Raw genomic sequence first — 25,167 nt, forward strand, 5'->3', positions numbered from 1 at the left:
AGAGACAAGGATATCCTGCACACACAAGCTAAAAGGGATCCCATATACACTTCGTACTACATGAATATATTGAAGAATTGATGAGAGTTTTCTCATAAATGATTTCTTAATATGTAAGGCAAAGGACAAGGAAAATAATTGAAAAAATCTCTCATGACACTCTCTGAAAGTTTGATCAAGTGAACATTTTTCTCAACCATATTTTTAGCACTAACAAACTTCTACATTTGATGGGGATCAATATACAAAACTTGCCATTGGTCAAAAGAATGATAACTTGGATCTTTCAAGTTTTGTAAAGATCCTCTTGTACTTACGCATGATGGTAAACCAATAAAGTAAACTAGTTAATCTTTCCACTCACAAAGTTCTGGTGGTAAAATATTTGCCAGATGGGAAGACATAAAATTTTTAATGCCAAAAAGGAGGATGGCTCTATATTTTCACTTTGTAATATGAGCTAATGAGTTTGGAAGTCACATTTTTATCATGTATGTAAATGAAAAACTAATGTTAAAAATTCATCATTTTGAAATCAAATGTAAACTAAGACTTGTTCACTTCCAGCATTATCATTTCTTATTGTACACAAATTGGGTTTTTTTTTAAAGAACATTTTAGAAAGAGAAAATAGAAAGGCATTATTTGAGGACCTCCCATGCCCATTAATGGTTTCACTTCAATGAAAATATATATCCAATGTCCCTCTTCATCAAGCAAACTATGAACTGTTTTTTAAGCTTTACTAACTGCTATTATGATTCGTCCTCTCCTCCATGACCAATCCATATGTGGTCCCTACCAATGATTTGCTAACTTCTATCTCCTGCAAAGTGAGAACATCTATTGTAAACTATTGATCAATAAATAATTTTCTTAGCTTTTACTCTTTCAAGTTATGAGAAAGCCCTCATTCCATGAGATTATTTTTATGAGATCCTCTTCCCAATGGAAGTCCCATTCTCATTAAATATGATATCCTCACCTATGTGCAGAGGGGAAAGAAATCAATTCAGTGTCTACTACGTCTTCTTTCTTGGTTTACCAAAATTTGCCAATGATAGCCTGTGCCATTTCTACTAGCTTTTGAGGGAAGAAATTTTAAGGTTCTTCTAATGTTGCAGAAATTTTAAGGTTCTTTTAGTGTTGCAAATTTGTTGGAGTACATGATTGATTGTTTCTCTTTAGTTCTATTTTGGGGAGTGATGTTTTTCCCTCCCAGCTAAATCCATTGATCTAATTAATATTTCCTTTCCTCTCAATCAATCACCATCTAATCTTTATCTTCTTTAGGGATTATGATTGACTTTAAGGGTCTTGTTCTTCTCGATGGACAATCTTTTGCCCTGTGATCAACCCGACCACAATAAAAGCATGAGGCTCATAGATTCTTGTATATAATCTTAGGCACAACTATTTCAATTGTACCAAAATGTACAATAATGAATTCTCTTATGGAAAAGATTAATCATGACACAAGATCAGTTGGCACAGAACCATGTGAGAGCATTCTATTCATATTCTAAGACTTTATCAAGAGTTGGAAATTTCTCCTTTAGCACAGATAGCTAACTCAATAGGGATATTGTGAATATCTATCCAATAGGGTATATCTTCTAAATTTGGCAATCATGGCATAACAACCACTAGTGACCCTTTTACAAAATCCAGCTTCCTTGGAAGTAAGGACCTTTCGAGCACATTGAAGTTCAACGAAGGTTACTAAATAAAAGTTTCTCCCTAGATATACATTCTTCTATTTCAAACGCTAGCTCTAATTTGTGAATTTCTATTGAATAGGGTATGTCTTCTAAATTTGGCAATCATGGCATAACCACCACTAATGAATGACCCTTGACAAAATCTGGCTTCCTTGGAAGTAAGAACTTTTGAGCAGACTCAAGCTCAACGAAGGTCGCTTAATAAAAGTTTCTTCCTAGATATACATTCATTTCACACCCGAGCTCTAAATTGTGAATTTCTATCCAATAGGATATGTCTTCTAAATTTGGCAATCATGGCATAACACCCACAAGTGATCCTTTACAAAATTTGGCTTTCTGGAAGTAAGGACCTTTTGAGGAGACTTAAGCTCAATGAAGGTCATTAAATAAAAGTTTCTCTCCCTAGATATACATTCTTCTATTTCACATCCTAGTTCAATGAAGGTCACTAAATAAAAGTTTCTCCCTAGATATACATTCTTCTATTTCACACCCTAGCTCTATGATGCGAACACGCTTTCTGTTAGGAGTACCGATCTTACCTTCAACAAGGTGGTCTCACGTCTCAATAGTAGTCACCTTTGGAATGGGCTTGCACAACACCATGGTTGATTCTCTTTTATTCTCTAGTACTTTGCCAAGAAGTTGAACCGTGATTGTTATAATCTTTGCATTTGTTAACCACTTCGCCAGCTAACATGGTTTTGCCCGCTTGCCCTACCGAAACCGTAGGGTGCTTTGCCATCTTACCCGCACATAACGGAAAGCTGTTCTTTGTGAGAGGCATTACTAGAATCTAAGAAGCGGACTTACCTTGCACTTAATGCCAAATAGGGAAGTCACAAACTTCGTGTACATACTAACGTAAGGCTTCGGCATAGGCTAAGGTAAGCTCTTGTGTTGAACAACGTTGCTCTCTATTCAAGTTTATATGTATCTTTGCTCTTCTGCATCAAAATTTGTACTTCATTTTCAACTGAACTTTCACCTCTACTGGTGATGGCTACTTGGTACTCTTCTCAATTGTGCCATGGCTACTTGGTTCTCCTCTAACCTATGCCAATCATTTTGTAAATATCTACTCCTAGATTTTTTTTGTTTGCGTGGACATCTTGATGTGAGCGTAGAGCCCCCCTCATGTGGAGCTATTATTATTAGCCTTGTGTTTAGATTCCAACTGCAACTCAATCCTCTTGCACTCTCCCTATGTTTTCTATAGAATTGAAAACCAAGTTGACCTCAAAACCAACTCTAATACCAACTTAAAAATACATGGGGTTGGTTCATAGAAGGTGATCAAATCCTTGATTGAGACAAAGATAGTGAAGCTTTAGTTACACTTAATTGTACACAATGCTAGCATAAACAAGAGACTTAATCCATTGAGTTTTTCACTCCATAGTATCTAAATACACAAACATCAAGTTTAAGCTCCGCTGAAGAGTATCTAGATGCATAAACATCTCCATGAGAATCTCCATTAAATCTCCACAAATCATTCTCCCCTTGATTCTCTCAATCACATCTACGAATCTCTTAATTAGGTTTTTACCTTTTACAATGTTACCAATAAGTAGCCTTTGGACATTCGACCTTTGCACACATGAATGTGGAGAGGCCCTTGCCTCAATTAACAAATGCAAAACACACATGAATGTGGATAAACAAATGCAAAACACACATGCCTCCCCTCAAATCACAAACTTTTTCTATTGGAAGCCCCATTGTGGGAAACCTTGTACATGTGAATCTTCAAAAAACTTGGACAGATTTATGAGGTTAAAATTCAGAGTGTATTCAAAATCGGTTCTCCCCCCCACCCCCCCCCCCCCCCCCCCCCCTTCTCCCATTCCCTTCCCTTTTATGAGACTTATTCTTAGTTTTACTCAAGAATATGTAATAGTAGCCATGACCTTACGTAAGGTTTAGTTTTTGAAAGAAAATTTAGTGAATGCATTGATAAAAAGATGATAATGAGGGCCTAGTAGAACATTTCAATATGAGATGATAATAAGAGCCTAGTAGAACACATAATCTCTTTGTATTACGTATGACCTTCACATTGATGTGATTAGCTTTGATTGAAATTTGATCCCCTTCAGACAAGACCGTTGTTTCTATGCAAAACTGAGAATAGTTATAGATTTCTGAGTCGAGCCACATGGAGAAACAGAACAACTAATGGTTGTGGTGGTGTCTAAATCAAGGTAGACATAATTCAGTTACCCTTCAAAGAATCTTGATTGAATTTCAGCTCTCCAAGCAGCCTTCCAAACCAACCCTGGCCTGCTTTAGAACCGTCTCTGCTTCTCAAAAGATCTTGGAGCTTGTTATAGGAAGGCTTCTCTTCTTCGATAGCAATACAATCACTGCTTCCTCTTGAATCCATTACAAACACCTGCCACAATTTCAAAGTCTTAGCGATGACTGTAGGAGAATTCCCACCAAAAAAAGGGAGACAATTTCCCACATCTTCTTACAAGACATGCGGCTCTCACACTTTCTGTTTCTGGTGTTCTCATTGTGCTATGCATGGTGCTGGTGCTAGCCCCTTTATCATGTTCTTGGATAGAAAGCTTTTGTGTGTGTGTGTGTGTGTGTGTGTGTGTGTGTGTGTGTGGAGAGAGAGAGAGAATGTGTGTCTGTGAGATATTAAACATCTACGAAAGACCCAAATGGTCTAAAGACCAAAATGCAGTACAGAAGTTCCATGAGTAATTGGATCAGCTACATACACAATAGTGATTGTGTGAAGAGACAAGATAACCATTTGAGTAAAAAAAAGTAGCCACCTGGCTCGTATCATGAAAAAAGCAACCACCTATAGTAAGATCATTGTGCATCAGCACCATTATCAAGGACCTCATATAGGCTCTCTATGCCCACCTCCTATGGTGGGGCCTCCCTGCGTCTCCAAAGGATCTGAAGCTGTTGCATGGACGGTCACCTAGGACAGGGACATCTGATGCGCTACATCTGAGAGAGCCAATGTCTACAAAAGACCCAAAGGGTCTATGAGATCATGTATGAGTACGACTGTGCCATAAATACGTTAAGAGTCAGAACATAGAAAAGATTTAAAAACACCCTGACTAAAGTGTCTGCCTACTATGAGATCCAACTAAAGGGTCTGCCTACAATGAGATTCGACATGTACAAGTGAAAATGATGCGTGAAGAGGGAATTATATGTCATCGTCATCATAAATAAATAGAGCACACAGCCTCAATTTCCACATCCTTGGTCGGTGCATCTATCTGTCGTAAGGGTATGCGTATCCCTAACCCGGAGCTGGCGAGAAGAGGATCACGAGCTCGGGGACAAGGCTGCCTGGATCTTTCGACAAACTGCACCCTCTTTGGTGAAACCTGTCGGAATATGCAGCGGAAAAGAGAGCAGAAAACTGCAGAATACCAAGAGAGGAGAGAGACGGTGTCAAACTCTACTATATACATACAATAGCCGGTACAACTGAGTGGGAGGGGCAAGGCCCACAATATACATGGGCTGGGGCTGACAGCCCCAAGAAAGCCCACGACTGGGATAAAATCCAGTCGGCCAGCAGATGATGAGTTGGCCAGCAAAAAAGGCAAGTCGGCCAGCAGATAAACAAGTAGGCCACCTCCTAGCAGCAATCTCCTACAGCCAACCAGGGAAAAAATAGAGCCCCCCACATGACTACAGTACTGGGAATAAAATGGACAAAACTGGAGAAAACTGGAGACTCCTCACACGGGCGGGCACACTCACATCACTGGCCCTCACTCCCTACAGTGTAATATGGTACAGACAAGAGATGACTGCTAACACCCCCTCTTAGCTCCTGGATGTGAAGCCAACCCCAGTGAGCTGGAGTGCTGACAGAGCATCTACTAAAGTAGAGGCTTCGTGAAGAGGTCCGCCGCATTCTCCTCCGTCGAACAAAAAACTAGCAAGATGTCACCATCCAAGATCTTCTCTCGAACAAAGTGATATTATATCTCTATATGCTTGGTCTTGACATGGAAGACCGAGTTCCGAGCAATAGCCATATAGCTCTAGTTGTCGCACTGGATGACTATGGGTTCCTTCTCAATGGAAGACAAGGCAACACTTGGCTACTTCTTGCTGCTCTAAGAAATTGCTCCTGAGCCAAGGGTAAAGCTGTATCCTAAATTAGATCTCCTCATGTCTGGATCTCCTCCCCAATCAGAGTCAATTCAACCTCGGAGTCTGACTCGGTCCTTCGATCCCCCTCGAGTGTCATAAAGAGTCCAAGATCCTTTATACCCTGCAAATACCGCAAGATCCGCAATCCTGCATCCCAATGAGTCTTCAAAGGTGTCTGCATAAATGAGCTCAACAGTCCTACTGGAAAACTCAAGTCCAATCTGGTGTTCAACAACCAAATCAATGAACCGACAAGTTTCCGATACAAAGAGGCATCAACCTGCTCACAAGAATCATGTACAGTAAGCTTGGTATTCGGGTCCATCGGAGATGAAATAGGCTTGCAGTTCTCCATCCCAAAAGCCTCCAGCAACTATGAACATATCGCTGCTGAGAAACAAAAAACCCCCTCTAGGTCTGTCAAATCACCAATCCCAAAAAGAAATGGAGTAAGCCTAAATCCATCATCTCAAACTCCTCTGACAAGGCAGCCTTCGCCACAGCCATGTGCTCCACATGACTACCAGTGAGAACAAGATCATCCACGTACACGATAATCAAAGTGACCATACCACGTTCCCGAAAGAGATATAAGTTTGGATCTGCAACTATCTCTGGAAACCCTGCTTCTGAAAGAAAGTATCAATCTTCTAGTTCCAAGCCCTGGGAGCCTGTTTCAGACCATACAAGGCCTTCCGCAACCTGTAAACCATACCTTTGGAGCCCAAAACCTCAAAGCTAGGAGCTTGCTCAACATACACCTCCTCCTACAAATCAACATTCAGGAATGCAGATTTGACATCCATCTGATACACCAGCCACTGCTGATAAGAGGCAAGGACAAGAATTGTCCGAATCGTGGCTATCCTAGTTGTCGGTGCAAAAGTGTCCTCATAATCGATGCCTGGTTGTTGAGCATAGCCTTTAGCCACAAGTCTGGCTTTGTGCTTGACCACAGACCCATCGAACTTATACTTGGTTTTGTCAACCCACTTGACACCAATGACTAACTCTTTTGACGGCCTCAGAACCAACTCCCAAGTCCCATTCTTCTCTATTGCCTCTAGTTTCACTTGCATGGCTTTCCTCCAAGTCTCCTGGGAAAGAGCTTCTTTAACTGAAGTAGACTCCTTGTCCCAATTGATACGAGACATCAAGGCATAATTGTAACATGCAGCGGAAGTATTTGTACTTAAGGATCATGTCACACAACTCTCGCAGCGCCTTCTATATCCTGAGTTTCGCGAGTTTAGCAATCCACTTTTATGACTTCATACTTTAAGAGATTTAGAGAGAGAGAGAGAGAGAGATAGAAACTGTACACCAGATTGGGTCCCGAATTACCCACTAAAGGGCCCCCTATCCCATTACCGGAATAGTATTTGCTTTATTACTTTGAAGAGAATGACTTTGGACTGACGATAAGCCAAACACAAGATCTCGAAGGACCAAGAGTCAAGCTGAACTGTACACAGTTGTAGAAGCACCAATAATGACTAATCTCGAGCCTATGCACTCTTCCCAATGGAATGAGGGAAGGCTGCAAATCTGAGGCTGAGGTATGGACTGTTTGGGACTGTTCTAAGCTATGTATGAATGCTGAAAATGAATGTATGCACACGTGTTACCTTCACCCAAGAGGCTGTAGCAAAGGCTAATGCTATGCAATGCTGAAAACTGGTTCAAGACTGAAAATGCAAGGCTGAGGATGCTCTGTTGCTGGCCGGCTGATGGATGTGCTGAAAACACAAGGCTGAGGGAACCCTGATGCTGGACAGCTGCTGGATCTGCTGCGTTTTGATGATATGCTCCTGGATGACCAGACGTTAGTGCTCCAGAATGCTGATGGCTGAAACGCTTGGTGTTGGATGCTAGATGAGTGCTAAAGCAAAGCTATTAATACTTATCTAAGGGCTGGTCGGTTGGCTCACTAGAGCTACACGACTGGTTTATGATAAATAAAGATATTAAATGCTGTAAAATATGAAAAAAATGCCAGATAAATGCTAATAAATATCCTAAAAATACCAGATGCTATTTCAAGGCTTCTACAATGGATGAATGATACGCAATATACAGAGTGCTTTCTAATGCAAACCCTAAGGTTTCTACTGACTCTACATGCATGAATGATTCTCTCCAAGTGGGTTAAGGGACTTGACTAACCGACTGACTCACTATGGCCGAGGAATAACCTACGTAGCTTGTGCCTGACATATCTTAGACTGAGGATTACAATGGGGTCACGACGTACGACAAATATCATCCTAATGGGTAACTATTTTGCACTGATGATGATGAGACATCTTGTCACCATGCACTACAGTGCAGAGTGCATGCGACAATAATTTACCTGTAAATGCTCCTCTGTCTGACATTTGTTATGAACCCTACGTGATCTTCGAGGTCCATCCTCCGTGGTCCACTCGGAGGGATACTCCATCACACCAAACTCTCAAATGGTATCCAACAACCACTTTGGAATCCGAACAAAACGCGGAGCCTCCTACTGCTATGTTGTGTCACATCTCCAACCTCAGGCTCAACCTCTACAACTGACTGAGACTGGTGAGCTGAAACAATAGCCCGAAACTCATCCTCATACACACATATGGCTCTCCAAGAAACGGTGGCTCCTCAACAGTGGAAGCTGGAACATGATCATCAAAGACAACATCTCTGCTAACAACAACCTCATTTTGCTCTGAGTTATATAACCTGTAGCGTTTGGAAAAAGAGTTATATCCCACAAAAACAAGCCTCTGGGACTTTGAGTCAAGCTGAATCTGATACCAATGTAACATGCAGCGGAAGTATTCATAATTAAGGATCCTGTCACACAAGTCTCACACCGCCTTCTGTATCCTCTAAATGCTCCTCGGGCTGACATTTGTCACGAACTCTATGTGATCTTCGAGGTCCATCCTCCACGGTCCACTCGGAGGGATACTCCGTCACACCAAACTCTCGAATGGTATCCAACAACCACTTTGGTATCCCAACAGAACGCAGAGCCTCCTACTGCTATGTTGTGGCACATCTCCAACCTCGGGCTCAACCTCTACAATTGACTGAGGCTGGCGAGCTGGAACAATAGCCAGTGACTCATCCTCATACATATTTGGCTCTCCAAGAAGTGGTGGCTCCTCAACAGTGGAAGCTGAAACATGCTCATCAAAGAGAACATCTCTGTTGACGACAACCTCATTCCGCTTTGAGTTATATAACCTGTAGCCTTTGGAAAGAGAGTTATATCCCACAAAAACAAGCTTCTGGGACTTTGAGTCAAGCTTCCCCCTCTGCTTCTTTGGAATGTGAACATAAGCATCACTCCCAAAAACACGAAAATGGGATACATCTAGTTTCCTGCCAAAATAAGCCTCAAACGGAATCATCTTGGGCACTAATGTCATGACCCTGTGAAAATGGAACAGCACAAGTGTGGGCATGGTGGTTGCTGAGCAAAAAAATATTAAATGATTCACATTTGGGGTGCCCGGACAATGAGAATGATGTGTGGACATCTGCAGGTGTGAAGGGGGACCAAAACATTAATGTTTTTAATGTTTTATTCATGGGTGGCCCCTAGGCCTAAGTGGCCCCTAGGGAACTTTAATAAATATTAAAGTTGGGCCCTAGGATAATTTTGGGAGAGAGGCCACTCCACTTTTGGAGTTACACGCCTCTCTCATCCCTCTTTCTCTTGCTTTTTGGGAGGCGTGCAACCTACGTACAAGTTTCAAGCGTGGAAAAGAGGAGAAGGAAGGTCGACTGCTACATAGGGTGTGGCTGCTGTTTTTGCTGGAGTTTTTGAAGAACAGGCCGTACAGCTCTGTACGGACAGCAGGTACTGTGTACGGTTGCTGCAGGTACAGGCAACGCAGGTCAGGCAGCTGTTACTCTGTTGCTGGCTATTGCAGGCGGCTGCAGTTGCAGATTCAAGCGGCACAGGCAGGTACAGCTACAGGTACAGTCCACGTGGCAGCTGTACGACTGCAGGGTACATTTGTACGGGCAGAACAGGTGCAGTCGACGCTGATTCAGGCTGTGCTGGCAGGAACAGACAGCAGGCGGCTGCTGTGCAGGTACTAATCTATACTATACAGGCGACTGCAGAGACTGTACGGACAGGTACAGTAGGGTTTTACTGGGCAGCAGGCGGCTGCTGTGCAGGTACAGATTAGTACCTGCACAGCAGGCGACTGCTGTGCAGGTACTAATCTGTACAGTACAGGCGACTGCAGAGGCTGTGCGGACAGGTACAGTAGGGTTTTACTGGACAGCAGGCGGCTACTGTGCAGGTACAGATTAGTACCTGCACAGCAGGCGGCTGCTGTGCAGGTACAGATTAGTACCTGCTGTGCAGCCGCCGGCTGCTGTGCAGGTACTAATCTGTACTGTACAGGCGACTACAGAGACTGTACGGACAGGTATAGTAGGGTTTTACTGACCTGTACGGATAGGTACAACTGTTCTCAGTTCTGTTCAGACTTGGACAGTTGCAGGCAGAGCTTTTCCAGAGCTTGGTTGGTGAAACAATCAAGTGGTTGCAGGGAGGAAAAGTACAGACAGTCACTGGCATGTACAGACTGGTACAATTAGCCTCGAGAGTGCAGAACCACGTGCTGATTTGGTAAGCTCTGAACTTGTTCATCTATCTTTCTTTCCATTGGCTTATGTATGCTCTGCAGAGTTGTGCTATCTGGCCCCTTGTGAGAGGAGGGGTATGGCAGATTGAAAGGGTGGAAACAGAGATTGGAGAGTGGATGTATGTTTGTGCTGAGTTGTGGAACCATGTTCATGGGATATGCCAGATGTGTGCTCAAGGCTGCCCTGCTGAATGGTCTTGGCTGATCAGAGGGACACACAGAGTGTTGCTTTTGTGGGACACAGATCTGTGTGTGAATCCTCTGTGCTAAGAGGTCTTGTGGGCTGCCAGATTGGACATACAGGTGTATTCTCCTGGCTGGTTTTGTTGTACTCAGCTTTACATCTTTTTGAATTTGAATAAAGAAATACCGAAAGGGGCGCCAAGCTTTGGGGCCAACAGGTGTCGGTTTCATTTCAGTTTTGGGACACTCTAGCTCCAATTAAATTTGTTTTAATATCTGGACTACAAGTGGAAGGTTGACTGCTAGTCTACCGCACTTTGGTTTCTACCAGAGGCCGGTTTCAAGGTTGCGTCCCCGGGACCTATCATCAACTTTCTTAAGGGGGTGAGCTCGTGGTTGACTCCAGGAAAGTCATCGCTGAAAAATTCAGCAACATGTCTGATACAGAAGATGAATATTTTTATCAAGAAGAGGAAGAGCAAGAGACCTCTCCTGAGAGAAATGAATCTGAGGATATTCTTGCAGGAGAACAGGCTGCAGATGATGAGCAATATGAGGATGTAACACAGCCAGAAGATATGCCTAGTAAAGAGGAAGATGCTCAGTTTAAAAATCGTTTGGCCGGTGTTATGGATGTGTTTATGCAGCTCACACAAAGTGAGAAGTTTGCTGAATTTATGAGATCCCGTATAGAGCCTGAAAAGAAGGAGGAGGTGCGTTCTAAGAACCTTCCTCACGGTCATAGTGGTGCCTTCCCACAAGATCCATCTTTTGGACAGTTTCCGAACATGCAGCATGCTTTTGGTGCTAACTCTCAGAGTTCCTTCTTTGGACAGCCATCTATTCCTCAGCAGACTATGCATCCAGGTTATTTTGGTGGTGGCTCGGTGTTCCAATCTATGACTGGGGGTTATCCTCAGGGAGGCATGGGTATGCCAGGGACTTTTGGAGCAAATTTTCAGCCTGGAATGCAGGGGAATATGTATGGTGGTATGCAGTCTGGAATGCAAGGAAACATGTTTGGGGGCATGCAACCTGGAATGCAAGCAAATATGTATGGTGGCATGCAGCCCGGTATGCATAATGGAATGTTTGGAAACATGGCTGGAATGTATGGCATGCCAGGTGTGGGAATTGGTAATGTTGACCCTATGATGGGCATGAATGCCGGGGGTAGCAATCTTGTGAAGCCACTTCCTTATGATAATCTAACGCCTATGGGTAAGGCGAAGGATTATAAGGAAGGGGGAGCTGCTGAAATTTGATACATTCAGTGGAGCCAAAGATAATTTAAAAGCACTTACCTTTTTACAGCAGTTTGATGCTGCTTTTTCTGGCGGTAATTACTCGGAGTCCTCTAAAGTGAGAAAATCTGCGACTTTTCTCAAAGGCAATGCATTGCAATGGTGGTCTACTCTTCTTCTGCAGGGCATGGCACCAACTACTTGGGTACAATTTAAACAGGTGTTCTCTTCCGTATGGCTCACATCTACTTTTGAGGTGGATGTAATGACAGCATGGCACAAGTTGGATGCATCAAAGTGTGACAATCTTGAAGATTATAACAAGAAGTTTTGGGAAGCTTTACTCCCAGTTACCTCTTACCGTGCAGTGCCTTTGTCTGAGCAGGTAGAGAAATATTGTTGTGGGCTGCCCAAGGAGGTGCGTGTTGGGGTAAAGGCGTTATGCCCACCCTTATAGTGTGTACAAGCCCATAAGTTATAGTACATAGTACACTTAGTACTTTTAATGTACTAAGTGCACTATGTGTACTAGTGCAATATACATGTGTGATAGGGGAGTCACACACTCATGCTTTTCATGAGTTGACTTATCCCCAGCAGCAGAAAGAGGCGACCAGCAGAAGGGCAGCCAGCAGGAGAGCACGACCAGCAGAAGGGGGAGAGGGAGGGACAAACACCTGCTCTGATACCAGTTGATGGGGAGAAAACCTGAATTAGGGTTTAGAGTTCATTCATGGGAGACATACACAGAGAAGCAAGGGAGTCACAACTCTCTCTCTCTCTCTCCCTTGCTTCTCTGTGTATGTCTCCCATGAATGAACTCTAAACCCTAATTCAGGTTTTCTCCCCATCAACTGGTATCAGAGCAGGTGTTTGTCCCTCCCTCTCCCCCTTCTGCTGGTCGTGCTCTCCTGCTGGCTGCCCTTCTGCTGGTCGCCTCTTTCTGCTGCTGGCTGCTTCCTTTTCTGTTGGCCGCCTCTTCTCAGCTGGTCGCCTTGCTCCTGGTAGCCTCTTGAGCTGGTCGCCTAGCTCCAGCCAGCTGCCCCAGCTGTTCAGCCAGCCCACAGGGCTGCCCAGCCAGCCAGCGCAGCCCCATAGGGCTGCCCAGCCAGCCCACGCAGCCCCACAGGCTGCCCAGCCTGCTGTACGGCTGCCCTTGCTGCCCACCAGCTGACCACGACACCCCCCCAGGTGCTGTCCAGTACACAGCAGCAGCATTCATCTAGGCAGCAGCATTCATCAACCCCACTTTTCCTGCAACAACAAAAACTCGCCTGCAAATCAGAAAATCAGAGGTATTTTTGCTTCAATTTTGCGAATTTCTTATCAATTCAAGCAATTGAGCAGGTACAGGTGCCCAATTGCTCAATTTTTGAGCAAAATTGGCAAAATTGGGTGACATTGGTCACAATCAGGATAAATTTGCAGGAAATTGGTCAAATCAGGATCAATTTGCAGGAAATTGGATGTCGAAATTTGGGGCTTTTGATGTAATTGTGCAATTAAGCACTCATACATGCTGTATGATGTGAAAAATCGCACATTTGGGCAAAATTGCAGCAAATTGCAGCAAATTGCAGTGCAAATCAAGGGGCTTTTGTGCCGATTTGGTTGATTTGCATGCAGGCAATCGCATTTGATGCTGTGGATAATGTGTTGATGCCTTACAAGCACTCAATGTGCCTGTAAATCAAGGGGCTTTCATGTATTTGATGTATATGTGGCCAGGGGGAAGCATCGTGAACACTCTGGATGCCTTCATGTGTGTCAATGTACCATGCATGATCAGAAATTGATCTCAAATCAAGGGGCTTTTCAAGTTTGTATGCTTGTTGAGCTTGGCAAAGCAGCAGGCAAGACATTTATGCCTTGAATCCTCAGAAATCAGCTTGCAGTCAAGGGGCTTTTGCCCAATTTCTGTTCGGGAGTGTTTTATGCAGTGTACAGGACTGTAAAAGTCTGATTTTTACTCATTTGGACAGCCAGGAGAGCATTTATTGCTATTGTACCTGCTGGTACAGATTTGGCACAGCTTTGTGCATGTTTTGGCATGGCTGTACACTGTTTTGAGTGATCAAAAGGTTCAAATTCAGCTGCTGAAATTGCCGGTACAGGTTTGGTACATCATTGGTGAGCGCTTAGTACTGCTGTACAGTACTTTGGACGGGCAAAAGAGCACATTTAAGGTGCTGTCCAAAATCTGCAGCAACCAGATTTTGGTGTTTTCATCACAAAAAGTGGGAGAAAAGTTGCATTCTTGCTTCCGCAGTGGGAGATAAAGCTTGGGAGAACATTTGTAAGCACTTTGTGTGCTTTGGGTGCAGTGTTTGCACATCTTGGGTGCAGTGTTTGCACATTTGCAGGGAGTCAGGCATTACAGGTTATATTTTGCTATGGCAACCACAGGTGAGAGCTCTTCATTGCTTCACATCAAGAAGCTTGAAGGCTCGCATAACTATGATATTTGGCAAACCCAATGCTACAATGTGTTGCTTCAGAAAAAACAGCACAAGCCTATCAAAGAAAGGGGTGTTATGCCCGCTTCTCTTACTGCTGAAGAGTGGGAAGATATGGATGAGCTGGCAAGATCTACTATCATGTTGTCTGTGTCAGACTCATTACTTTTCAGCATTCGTGAAGAGAAGACAGCTTGGGGAATGTGGCAGAGATTGCAGGACTTGTATGCCCAGCAAAGTGCCTCAAGCAAAGTGTATTGGTTGAAGAAACTCATAGGTCTTCAGATGAAGGAAGGGGCATCTATGACAGCCCATCTCAATGAGTTTAATGGTATTGTCAGCCAGGTCATCAATCAAAAGTTGGCAATGGACGATGAGTTCAAAGCCACTTTTTTGTTATGCACTTTGCCAGAGAGTTGGGACACATTCAGGACAGCCACTAGCAATTCGAATGCTATGCTGTCATATGCAGATGTTGAGGGTGCTCTTCTTCAAGAAGAGATGAACAGGAAAAACAACTCTGTTGGCAAGTCTAATGCAATGAATGCACGTGGGAGATCCCAACAAAGGGGGAAAAGCCAAGAAAGGGGAAGGAGCAAATCTCGCTCCAAAAAGGATTTGGAATGCCATTATTGTGGCAAGAAGGGACACATTAAAAAACAATGCTACAAATGGAAAAATGATCAAAAGGAAAAGGGAAAAGGCAAAGACAAAGAGAAGGATGAAGCCAAAGATGTAAAGCCAAAGGGCAAAAGTGGAGTCAAGATCGAAGAAATCAATGTGTCACATGCAGGTGGCAGTGAGGATGAGGTCCTCTTTACGTCTTCACTTGATGCCCATTCACTTCTTACAGGTGGTCATGGTATGCACTCATGGATCATTGATTCAGGTGCCTCCTTTCATGTCACAGGTTGCAGAGACTTGTTTGTCAGGTACACTGCTGGCAATGAAGGAGTGGTTTATTTGGGTGATAACCATGCATGCAAAATTCTTGGCAGAGGTGATGTGAGGCTTGTATTTTCAGATGGCTCACAGCTTATGCTCCATGATGTCAGGCATGTGCCTGAGATCAAGAAGAATCTGCTTTCTACTGGACAGCTTGATGATGCTGATTATGTTACCACATTTGGTAGTGGAAAGTGGAAGATTAGTAAGGGCTCACTGGTTGTTGCCAGAGGCTCTAAGGTGGACACTCTTTATTTCATGCATGCAGGTGTTTGTCACCATGCTAATGTAAATGCAACCGAGCTGCCGGAAATTTCTATGTGGCATAGCCGGTTGGGACACATGAGTGTCAAGGGAATGGAGCAATTGTCTCGTTTGGGTTACTTGCCTTCTCTAAAGTTTTCAAGTTTTCAGTTTTGTGAGCATTGTATATATGGTAGGCAACTACAGTGCCCCCACAAGAAAGCTCTTGGACAGAAAGATGCTCAGTTAGAGCTTGTGCATACAGATGTATGTGAGATGCCTCAGCTTTCTTTGGGAGGGGCAAAATACTTTGTGTCTTTTATTGATGATGCCACACGCAAGGTGTGGGTTTATCCTCTTCGTTTGAAGAGTGATACATTCTCAGTGTTTCAGAAGTTTGTTGCTCATGTTGAGAATCAAACTGGCAAAACACTGAAGGCTTTGCGTTCCGACAATGGTGGAGAGTATACGTCCAAACAGTTTCAGGACTTTTGTGATGCTAAAGGCATCAAGAGGGAGCTCTCTACTCCTTATGATCCTCCACAAAACGGGACAGCAGAGAGGATGAACAGGACCATACAGGAGAAGGTCCGTTCTATGTTGTCGCATGCTGCATTACCTCATGGTTTTTGGGCTGAAGCTGTTATGACAGCCGTTCACCTTATAAACAGGTCACCTAACACGAGGCTTGGTGGGAAAGTGCCAGAAGAAGTATGGACAGGGAAGCCTCCGTCATACAAGCACTTGAGAGTGTTTGGTTGCGTTGCGTACGTGCACATACGCAGGGAAATGCGCACCAAACTTGATCCTAAGTCTCACAAATGCATATTCCTAGGATATGGTGACAGAGGTGAAATGGGGTATAGACTTTGGGATCCCATGAATAGAAAGATCATACGCAGCAATGATGTCATTTTTGATGAAACATGCATGTATAAGGAGCCTGCAAGGCAACAGGAGCCTGGCAGAGTCATCTTTGATGATGATGGACATCATGGACAACAACAAAGGGCTGTAAATCAGCCATTACAGCAGGAAAACCAGCCCTTAAATGGTGCTGAAAATGGTCCAAATGGACAGCCAGATATGGCAGAAGATATCCCTATGGATATACCACAGTTGGAGGAGATACCGGGCATGATTTTTCAGCCTTATGGCATGGAACAGGAGCCACCAATGGGTGATATGCAGGCTGGACAGCAACCTGCAAATGATGGTCATTGGGTACGGAGGTCCACTAGACCCTCCAGAGCCCCTGACAGGTTTGTTCCAGGGGTTGACTATTTGATGCTTACTGACTGTGGGGAGCCCTCATGTTATAAAGAGGCTTTACAGAGGGCAGACAAGGCTCTATGGGAGCGTGCCATGAAGTCAGAGATGGATTCTCTGCATAAAAATGGAACATGGAAATTGGTGCCTTTGCCTGCAGGCAAGAAGGTTTTGCCATGCAAGTGGGTATACAGGCTCAAAGTTGCACCAGATGCAAAGCCAAGATACAAAGCCAGGTTAGTGGCTAAGGGCTTCAAGCAGGAATATGGTGTGGACTTTGATGAGATCTTCTCTCCAGTGGTCAAAATGACCACACTTAGAGCTGTATTGGCTTTGGTTGCGCATGATGATCTGGACTTGATTCAGATGGATGTGAAGACTGCTTTTCTTCACGGTGATCTCCATGAGGAGATATATATGCAGCAGCCAGAGGGTTATGCAGTGAGTGGAAAGGAGAAGCTTGTATGCAAGCTGAAAAAGAGTCTTTATGGGCTCAAACAGGCACCAAGAGAATGGTATCATAAATTTGATACATTCATGAAAACTCAGAAATTCAGGAGAAGTGACATAGATCACTGCTTGTACACCAAGAAAGCTTTGGATGGCAGTCTCTTGATTCTCATTTTGTATGTTGATGATATGTTGATTGCCGGGAAATCTCGTAAAGAGATAGATGCCTTGAAGCAGAGGCTGCATCAAACCTTTGATATGAAGGATTTGGGTGATGCAAATCACATCTTGGGTATGCGGATACTTCGGGACAGAAATCAGCATGTGTTGTATTTGTCTCAGAAGGAATACATTGGCAAAGTCTTGCAGAGGTTCAATATGGATGGGGGGAAGAAAGCTAGTACTCCTTTGCCTCCATATGTGAAACTCAGTGCTATGGACAGCCCACAGTCGGATAGAGACAGGGCTGATATGGCCAAGATTCCGTATGCTTCAGCTTGTGGCAGTCTCATGTATGCCATGGTTGCTACTAGGCCGGACATTGCATTTGCAGTGGGAGTGGTTTCTAGATACATGGCCAACCCTGGCAAGAAGCATTGGGAAGCAGTGAAAGGTGTCATGAGATACCTGAAGGGCACACAGGATTTGTGCATTTGCTTTGGCAAACAGGATGCATTAGTGCATGGTTACACGGATTCGGATTATGCCGGTCATCCAGATAACCGGAAGTCTACTACCGGTTATGTATTTACATTCACAGGAGGTGCTGTGTCATGGATATCCAAGATGCAGAAGTGCACTGCCTTATCTACTACAGAGGCCGAGTATATTGCAGCCACAGAGGCTTGCAAGGAGGCATTATGGCTATCTCGGTTAGTAGTTGATTTGGGTTATACAGGGGATATTCCATTGTTGCATTGTGACAGTCAGAGTGCCATTCAGTTGGCAAAGAACCCTGTTTTTCATGCAAAGACGAAGCATGTGGATGTGAAGTATCACTTCATCAGAGAGGTGATAGAGAACAAGCAAATTCAGCTTGTTAAGATTCACACGGATGACAACCCGGCTGATCTGTTGACGAAGAGTTTGCCTCCGGAGCGGTTTGCTCATTGCAGACACTTGATGGGCATTGGATGAGGCCATTTTCAGCCTTGATATGGCCTTGTATATTATCATGTACATGCTGATTTTTTCTTTTCCTTCATTTAAGGGCACTTTGCCTTTAAGTGGGAGGTTGTTGGGGTAAAGGCGTTATGCCCACCCTTATAGTGTGTACAAGCCCATAAGTTATAGTACATAGTACACTTAGTACTTTTAATGTACTAAGTGCACTATGTGTACTAGTGCAATATACATGTGTGATAGGGGAGTCACACACTCATGCTTTTCATGAGTTGACTTATCCCCACAACTCTCTCTCTCTCTCTCCCTTGCTTCTCTGTGTATGTCTCCCATGAATGAACTCTAAACCCTAATTCAGGTTTTCTCCCCATCAGTGCGTGACTATTGTATCAAGACTCGAGTAACAAACATGTCACAGATGATAGAGAATGCTATGACAGCTAATGCGTTACTCACTGGAGTCTCATCTGGATTTAAAGGCAGTAAGAACTCGAGCAAGAAATCTCAAAAGTCTGGGCATGCTTCGCGTGATGCAAAAGGGTCTACAGAGACGCGGTATAAGAAGTTGCCAATGCCCAAGAGAACTTCTGAGGAGAGACAGGCTTTGAGAGATGCTCGGAAATGTTTTTACTGTACAGAAGAGGGACATATGTCTTTTAATTGTCCCAAGAGAAAGTCCCAAAAGGACTCTGACAATAAAGGAGAGCCCAAGTCAAAGAAACCAAAACCTCTGCAGGGTTAGTTCCTAATCTTGTTGGGGAATAGCCAGGTGGTGAAGAGACAGAGTTGTGCAGGGCATGGGGCAAAGTGAGAGATCAAAATGCCTTGATATTCTTTGACACAGGTGCTAGAGCCAACTTTATTTCACCGGATTTGGCTGGACGATTGGGGATTCGTGCAGAGGAGATGGGGCCGTTATATGAGGCTAACATGGCTTGTCCAGGGTATGCAGAACCCATCACTCCTATCATTGGGAAGCTCAGGCTTCATTTGCAAGGTTATGTGGACAGCGAAGAGTTTTTCATCATACCACTTGATGGATGTGATGCTTTGTTGGGAATGCCATGGTGCCACAGAGTACATGCGGTGGTGGATACATACAATAGGAAGATCACTTTGACTCATAGAGGGAAAGAACATGTTTTGGATGTAAAGTTAAAAGGGGAATCTGTTCCTATTGTATCAGCTTCGGCAATTTCATCAGTAATGAAAAAGCATCTTTCCGCGTACTTGATTTATGTAAAGGATGCAAAAGATGATGAGTCTAAGTCTAATTTGTCTATGTTAGATAAGGATAGGACTGATTTCTTATGTGGGTTCCAAGATTGTTTTTCCGAGTCATTGCCAGGGGAACTTCCTCCGGAGAGGCCAGAAGATCGTGCCATTGATCTAATTCCTGGTAGTACTCCACCAAATAGACCGCCGTACCGTGTTAGTGCTGCCCAACGAGAAGAAATTATGAGTCAGGTACAGGAGCTGTTGAATAAAGGGTTGATACAACCTAGCTCATCACCCTTTTGCTCACCTATACTCTTAGTGCAAAAGAAGAATGGTTCTTGGCGCATGTGTATTGACTACAGGGCGCTGAACAAGAATACCATCAAGAATCGATTCCCCATTTCGAGGATCGATGACATTTTGGACCGCTTACAGGGCTCCACAGTCTTTAGTCGGATTGACTTGAAAAGCGGGTATCATCAGATACGTATTAGACCCGAGGATGTGCATAAGACAGCATTTCGAACCACGTTTGGGTTATATGAGTTTTTGGTTATGTCCTTTGGTTTGACAAATGCACCTGCCACATTTAACAGAATGATGGACAGGATTTTCCGGCCTCATAGAGCATTTGTGGGCACATTCTTTGATGATATGATTGTGCATTCACAAACTGAGGAGGAGCATAGAAGGCATTTGGCCATTGTGTTTGCAGAACTCAGGAACCATAGGCTGGTTATTAATGGCAAGAAGAGTGAGTTCTTCTTGCAAGAGATACATTTCTTGGGGCATATTGTGTCTAAGCATGGAGTCCGTATGGATCCAACGAAGGTGGAAGCAATTCTTAATTGGCCAGATTTGAGGACCGTGCATGATGTACGCAGCTTTTTGGGATTATGTTCCTATTACAAGCGGTACATACGGTATTTTGCTGAAATTGCTTCGCCTCTTCATGCCTTAACAAAGAAGGCAACTCCGTTTAAATGGGCTGATCGGAAAATTACAGCCTTCAAAAAGCTTAAAGAAAAGCTTACTTCGGATCCAGTATTGGTGTTACCGGACCTCCGAAAGGCTTTTGTTGTCCAATGTGATGCATGTGGAAACAGCATTGGGGCAGTTCTCATGCAGGAAGGACATGTGATAGCCTATGAGAGTCGAATATTGCAGCATGCCGAGAAGCATTTACAGGTTTATGAGAAAGAGATGTTGGCTGTAATTCATGCTCTTTCTACATGGAAACACTATATGCTTGGGGCTGATTTCACTGTGCAGACAGATCATCAGACCTTGCGTTATTTCCTCACGCAAACTAAGCTTTCAGAGAAGCATATGCGATGGGCAAACTTTTTGTCTATGTTTCACTTCCAGATTGTGCATGTGGAAGGCAAAAGAATGTAGTGGCAGATGCTTTGTCACGCATGCCACAGGTATCAACAGTTTCACTTGCTTATCATCATCATGAGCTTGATGAAATGAAAGAGCAGTATGCCCATGATGAGGACTTTGAAAGGTTGTATGATCAGATATCTAAGGGTCAGCGGCATGAGCACTATACTCTCAGAGATGGGTTTTTATTGATGCATGGCAGACTGTGTGTTACCAGGCCATTGCGACTCAAGGTTATGATTGAAAGTCATGCTCCACCGTATGCAGGTCATAGAGGTATTGACGCCACGGTAAAAGCAATGGAGACTTTCTTTTATTGGCCACCCTTGAGAAGAGATGTTGATGCCTTTGTTAGGCAATGCATCGTATGTCAGAAGGTAAAGTTTGACCGTCAAAAGACACCAGGGTTACTACAGCCTTTACCTATTCCAGATAGACCTTGGGAGAGCATTGCCATGGATTTTATATTTGATCTTCCACGGACACAAACGGGCAATGATGGCATTTGGACTATCATATGCAGGTTTAGTAAGCAGGCTCATTTCATTCCCGTGCGTAAGACGATCAAAGTTGATCATATGGTGAAGTTGTTCATGGCGAACATCTTCAAGTATCATGGCTTGCCTACGTCTATCATTAGTGACCGTGATCCACGGATGACAAGTTTATTCTGGAGAGGGTTGTTTGACAACATGGGTACAACTCTCAAGTTTTTATCTTCATTTCATCCACAAACAGATGGTCAATCGGAAGAGGCTAACTCTACAGTGTTAGATCTTCTTAAGTGTTATGTGTCAGAGCACAAGCAACAATGGGAAAAGTATCTTCCTTTGGTGGAGTTTGCATATAACAACACCGTTCATACCTCGACGGGCAAGGCACCTTTTGAGATTGTGGAAGGGGGGAAGAAGGTACCACCCATTTTGCATACAAAGGATAAGATCTTTGAGGCTGATCAGTATGTGGAAAACATGGATGAAGCTTATCGGAGAGTTAAGTTGGCACTCCAGAAAACTCAACAGAAGCAAAAGAAAGCAGCAGACCGTCACAGACGTGCATTAGAGTTTGCATTGGGTGATTGGGTTCTTTTGCGCTTTGAAAAGGCTAGACTCAAGAAGATGAAGGGTAAAGAGCGCTTATTCCCTAAGTTGAACATGCGTTATTATGGGCCTTTTCAGGTATTGGAAAAGATTGGTGAGGTGGCCTATCGCTTGAAGCTACCAGATCACTGGAAGATTCACAATGCATTTCACGTGAGTCTCCTTAGACCTTTCCGTGGGGATGTGCCTGAGGATGTATCAGATGAGGCTCAGCCGGAAATTGAGGAACTTGATGAGGTTCTTATTCGAGAGCAGATACTGGCACATAAGGAAAGAAAGGTACGAGGTAAAGTTTCCCGTCGCTATCTTGTGAAGTTCAAGAACTATTCACCGATGGATGCAAAGTGGATAGAGGAAGGTGACTTAACAGATTCACCTCAGGTTTTGCAGCTTTATCTCGATGCCTTTGAGTTAGAGCCGACTCTTGTTGTGGCTCATTCAGGTTCAGCAGAGCATGGGTCTGGAGCATTACCTGATGCTCAAGAGGGGGGTAGCACCTCCACTCCCTTGATACAGACAGGCTCAGATGACATCTAGAGGTCGCTTGGTGCAGTTTTTGTCTCACCCGAAGGTACTGATGGCTGACAGTACATCTGTTTATGGGACTTCTATGATATATGTGTACTAGTCACATTGGATGTTGTGGTTATGTATGGTTCACAGTGGTATACAACTTGGACTACTACTACGCCATTGGTTTGCAGTGAATGATGTTACATGTGCATGGCTTAGAGAGATTGGGACCCTGATCTTGCCATATTGTATATTTCACTTTGGATATTTTGCTATATCACCAGAATGCAATCGAGGACGCTTGCCATTTTTCAAGAGGGGGGTATGTCATGACCCTGTGAAAATGGAACAGCACAAGTGTGGGCATGGTGGTTGCTGAGCAAAAAATATTAAATGATTCACATTTGGGGTGCCCGGACAACGAGAATGATGTGTGGACATCTGCAGGTGTGAAGGGGGACCAAAACATTAATGTTTTTAATGTTTTATTCATGGGTGGCCCGTAGGCCTAAGTGGCCCCTAGGGAACTTTAATAAATATTAAAGTTGGGCCCTAGGATAATTTTGGGAGAGGCCACTCCACTTTTGGAGTTACACACCTCTCTCATCCCTCTCTCTCTTGCTTTTTGGGAGGCGTGCAACCTACGTGCAAGTTCCAAGCGTGGAAAAGAGGAGAAGGAAGGTCGACTGCTGCATAGGGCGTGGCTGCTGTTTTTGCTGGAGTTTTTGAAGAACAGGCCGTACAGCTCTGTACGGACAGCAGGTACTGTGTACGGTTGCTGCAAGTACAAGCGGCGCAGGTCAGGAGGCTGTTACTCTGTTGCTGGCTGTTGCAGGCGGCTGCAGTTGCAGATTCAAGCGGCGCACGCAGGTACAGCTACAGGTACAGTCCACGTGGCAGCTGTACGACTGCAGGGTACATCAGGTTTACATCAGCACTGACATCAGCGTTTATCATTTGCATTTACATCAGGCTTACATCTGTGTTTACATCAGCACACCATCAGTGCTTACATCAGCACACCATCATCAGCAGATCATCAGTGCTTACATCAGCACATCAGCGTTTTCTCCACAGCTCATGGGACAGCAGCCCCCTCTGCTATACATAGAGCACTTCAGCGTTTTTGCCTCAGCTCTCACCATCGGGACAGCAGCCCACTCTCTACATCATACCATCGGGACGGCAGCCCCCTCTCTACTTATCTTCATCATCAACACCCTTCACATACGCAGCACCCGTGTCACCAAAGCTTGCACCACTCAGGACAGCAGCCCTCTCTGCTCCTTACCACTTCAGGTACGCAGCACCCATGTCACCAGGGCTTGCACCACTCGGGATGGCAGCCCTCTCTGCTCCTTACCATCTCACGTACGCAGCACCCGTGTCACCAGAGCTTGCACCACTTGGGACGGCAGCCCTCTCTGCTCCTCACCACCCTTCAGGTACGCAACACCCGTGTCACCAGAGCTTGCACCACCACCACCACTCGGGACGGCAGCCCTCTCTACTCTTCATCTACCACCTCAGGTACAACGGCACCCTTGTCACCACAGCCTGCTGTTGGGTTTTATGCTGTGTATGCACCCAGGGGAGTGCTAGTGATCATCAGTAGGTTACTGGGGCACTTTTTACTTCAGTTAGTGGAGGTTTTTTCCCCCAATTTTAGCTTAGTTTCACTTATAATGGTTTATAAGCGATTTGGTCCACTGGCACACTTTATGGCCGGACCATGTGAACACAACTTTTAGGTCACATATTTTATGTGGCTATTGTACTTCATTTTATCAACAGTCAATACATGAGCAGTCATGTTCCTCTCTCTGACTCTCACGCCTCTTGCTGAAGTACCTTCTAAACCCTAACCCTAACAGCTCAAACCCTCCATTTGGTATCAGAGCAGGTTCACCCAGCCATCCGTACCCTGTAGCTGTCCGTACACAGTCGCCTAGAACCTGCAGTTCCGTACAGTACCTCGAGGCGACCAGCAGCACTTGCAACTGTCCGTACAGTTCGTCGCCCAGCTGTCCGTACCATTCGCCGTCAGTTGCACGCCTAGAACCTGCAGCTCCGTACAGCACCTGCAGGCGATCAGTTCTGTTCAGAACTCTGCAGCTGCTCGTACAATCAGACGCCAGCAGCAGAGCAGGTTTGCCCAGTTCCATACAATACTCTGCTCTGGACAGTAGTCGTACAGTCGACCGTACCTGCTCCGTACAGCAGACCAGTACCTGCTGCGCATACCTACAGCAAACCTGTTGACAGCTGTTTCCGTACAGCACCTACTGCGTGTACCTGCTCCATACAGTCACCGTACAGTCGACATGTTTCCGTACAGCTGTTCCGTACAGCCTGCAGCCGACCTGTACCTGCACTGTACCGTACACTTGTTCTGTACAGCCTACAGCCGCCTGTACCTGCAAAATCACATTTGTGGTAAGCTTTACATGTTTTGAAATTTGGGCATTTTCTCTGTGAAAGTTTTCTGGCAAATACAGGAGGTTTTCTTGCAAAGA

At 44.4% G+C, this 25,167-nt stretch overlaps 1 protein-coding gene across 1 annotated transcript in view; it reads right to left on the bottom strand.

Moving 5' to 3' along the window:
• Nucleotides 1–3,743: 3,743 nt before the first annotated feature.
• The window catches only part of LOC147639939 (uncharacterized), a 49,058-nt gene continuing 27,634 nt past the window's right edge, over nt 3,744–25,167 (bottom strand). Inside the window, exon 7 of the mRNA XM_086775504.1 lies at nt 3,744–4,122. Within this exon, the coding sequence (XP_086631630.1) occupies nt 3,943–4,122 (180 nt within the window). The 3' untranslated portion in view covers nt 3,744–3,942. The remainder of the gene's footprint in view (nt 4,123–25,167) is intronic.

This window comes from Cibotium barometz, chromosome 3 (genome assembly GCF_041138505.1).
Source record: "Cibotium barometz isolate CiBa-2024 chromosome 3, ASM4113850v1, whole genome shotgun sequence".
NCBI lineage: Eukaryota > Viridiplantae > Streptophyta > Polypodiopsida > Cyatheales > Cibotiaceae > Cibotium > Cibotium barometz.